At 44.0% G+C, this 1,042-nt stretch overlaps 1 protein-coding gene across 1 annotated transcript; it reads right to left on the reverse strand.

Annotated features, from left to right (window-relative positions):
* Positions 1 to 20: 20 nt before the first annotated feature.
* Positions 21 to 1,009, reverse strand: LOC111672255 (ATP-dependent RNA helicase DHX29-like; the record flags this gene model as incomplete). The annotated part of the gene is made up of 3 exons (XM_023429633.2): positions 790 to 1,009; positions 480 to 616; positions 21 to 182 (listed from the first exon to the last, which is right to left on the reverse strand). Coding segments are annotated over exons 1-3 (341 nt in total), but the record flags the coding sequence as incomplete, so codon positions are not given.
* Positions 1,010 to 1,042: the final 33 nt, after the last annotated feature.

Genomic DNA, 1,042 nt, shown 5'->3' on the forward strand with positions numbered 1-1,042 from the left:
TTAAATAAGTGATGAGAGGCCCAGGTGAGTGTGTGTGTGTGTGTGTGTGTGTGTGTGTGTGTGTGTGTGCAAACGTATGTGTGCTTGATACCTCTATTGTGATGAGAGCTGTTCGATTGAGGAAGTGTTTCCTACAGTAGGACATCTCTACTCTCTGTCCCTCCGTCTGTGAGTTCTTCCACCTGACAGTATCACAGAAAACAGGTCAGATACATCATCAGAGATTTTGTCATAGCAGTATTTTTGCAGAAGGCAACCGATTCTTGATAGCAGTAGTTATTTTTAGGACCTTTAAGTACGTTTTCTAAATATGTTTTCTGACCTGCAGATATTTGTTAAACCCCTCACAACATTTTTAATTTGTAATTCTTCTACTCTCATTAAATCACATTAATATTCAATATGAGTGTGTGATCAATGTGAGAGGCTTCCAAAAATCCCAAACATGCAATTTCAGGTATTTTCAGAGCAGTCCATACCCCAGATATGCATTGTATATGGTCAGGTGATCAGAGTTGGCCAATGCCAGTGCAGCTTTGGCCAGGTTAGCTTCATCCTTTCTGTTCATCGGTGTGGAGAAAGGAGACTTCTCAGTGATGGCTGCTGCGATCGTTGCCTGAAACAAATCTTCTATTAATATTCACGGTAAGATATGAAAGCAGTCAGGACTTTAAAATATATAATTATGAAATAATATGTTAATAGAAGTATTAGCAATCCTAATACAGTTGCAAAAGAATCATAGTTGGAGTGTTTGTTTTCTGATAATAATGAGGCAGAGGGACGTACTATGGGCTCCAGGCAGCCGAGGATGGCTCCATAGATCAGCATCTTGCCGATCTTCACGTTGACGGGCAGACTCGCCAGGTGGTGTCCCAGAGGGGTGAGGATGTGATCGCTGGGGTGACACGCACCAATCTTCCTCAGCAGGTTGATGGCGTTACTGACTGACTGGGGCTGAGGAGCATCCAGGGCCCGGCTCAGGAAGTCCTCCGGGGAGCCGTACTGACATTTCTACCAGAGGGGAGAGAGGGGATTTGGG

The sequence above is a fragment of the Seriola lalandi genome, unplaced genomic scaffold (genome assembly GCF_002814215.2).
Source record: "Seriola lalandi dorsalis isolate HSWRI2012SDOR001 ecotype SW California unplaced genomic scaffold, Sedor1 jcf7180002008055, whole genome shotgun sequence".
Taxonomy (NCBI): domain Eukaryota; kingdom Metazoa; phylum Chordata; class Actinopteri; order Carangiformes; family Carangidae; genus Seriola; species Seriola lalandi.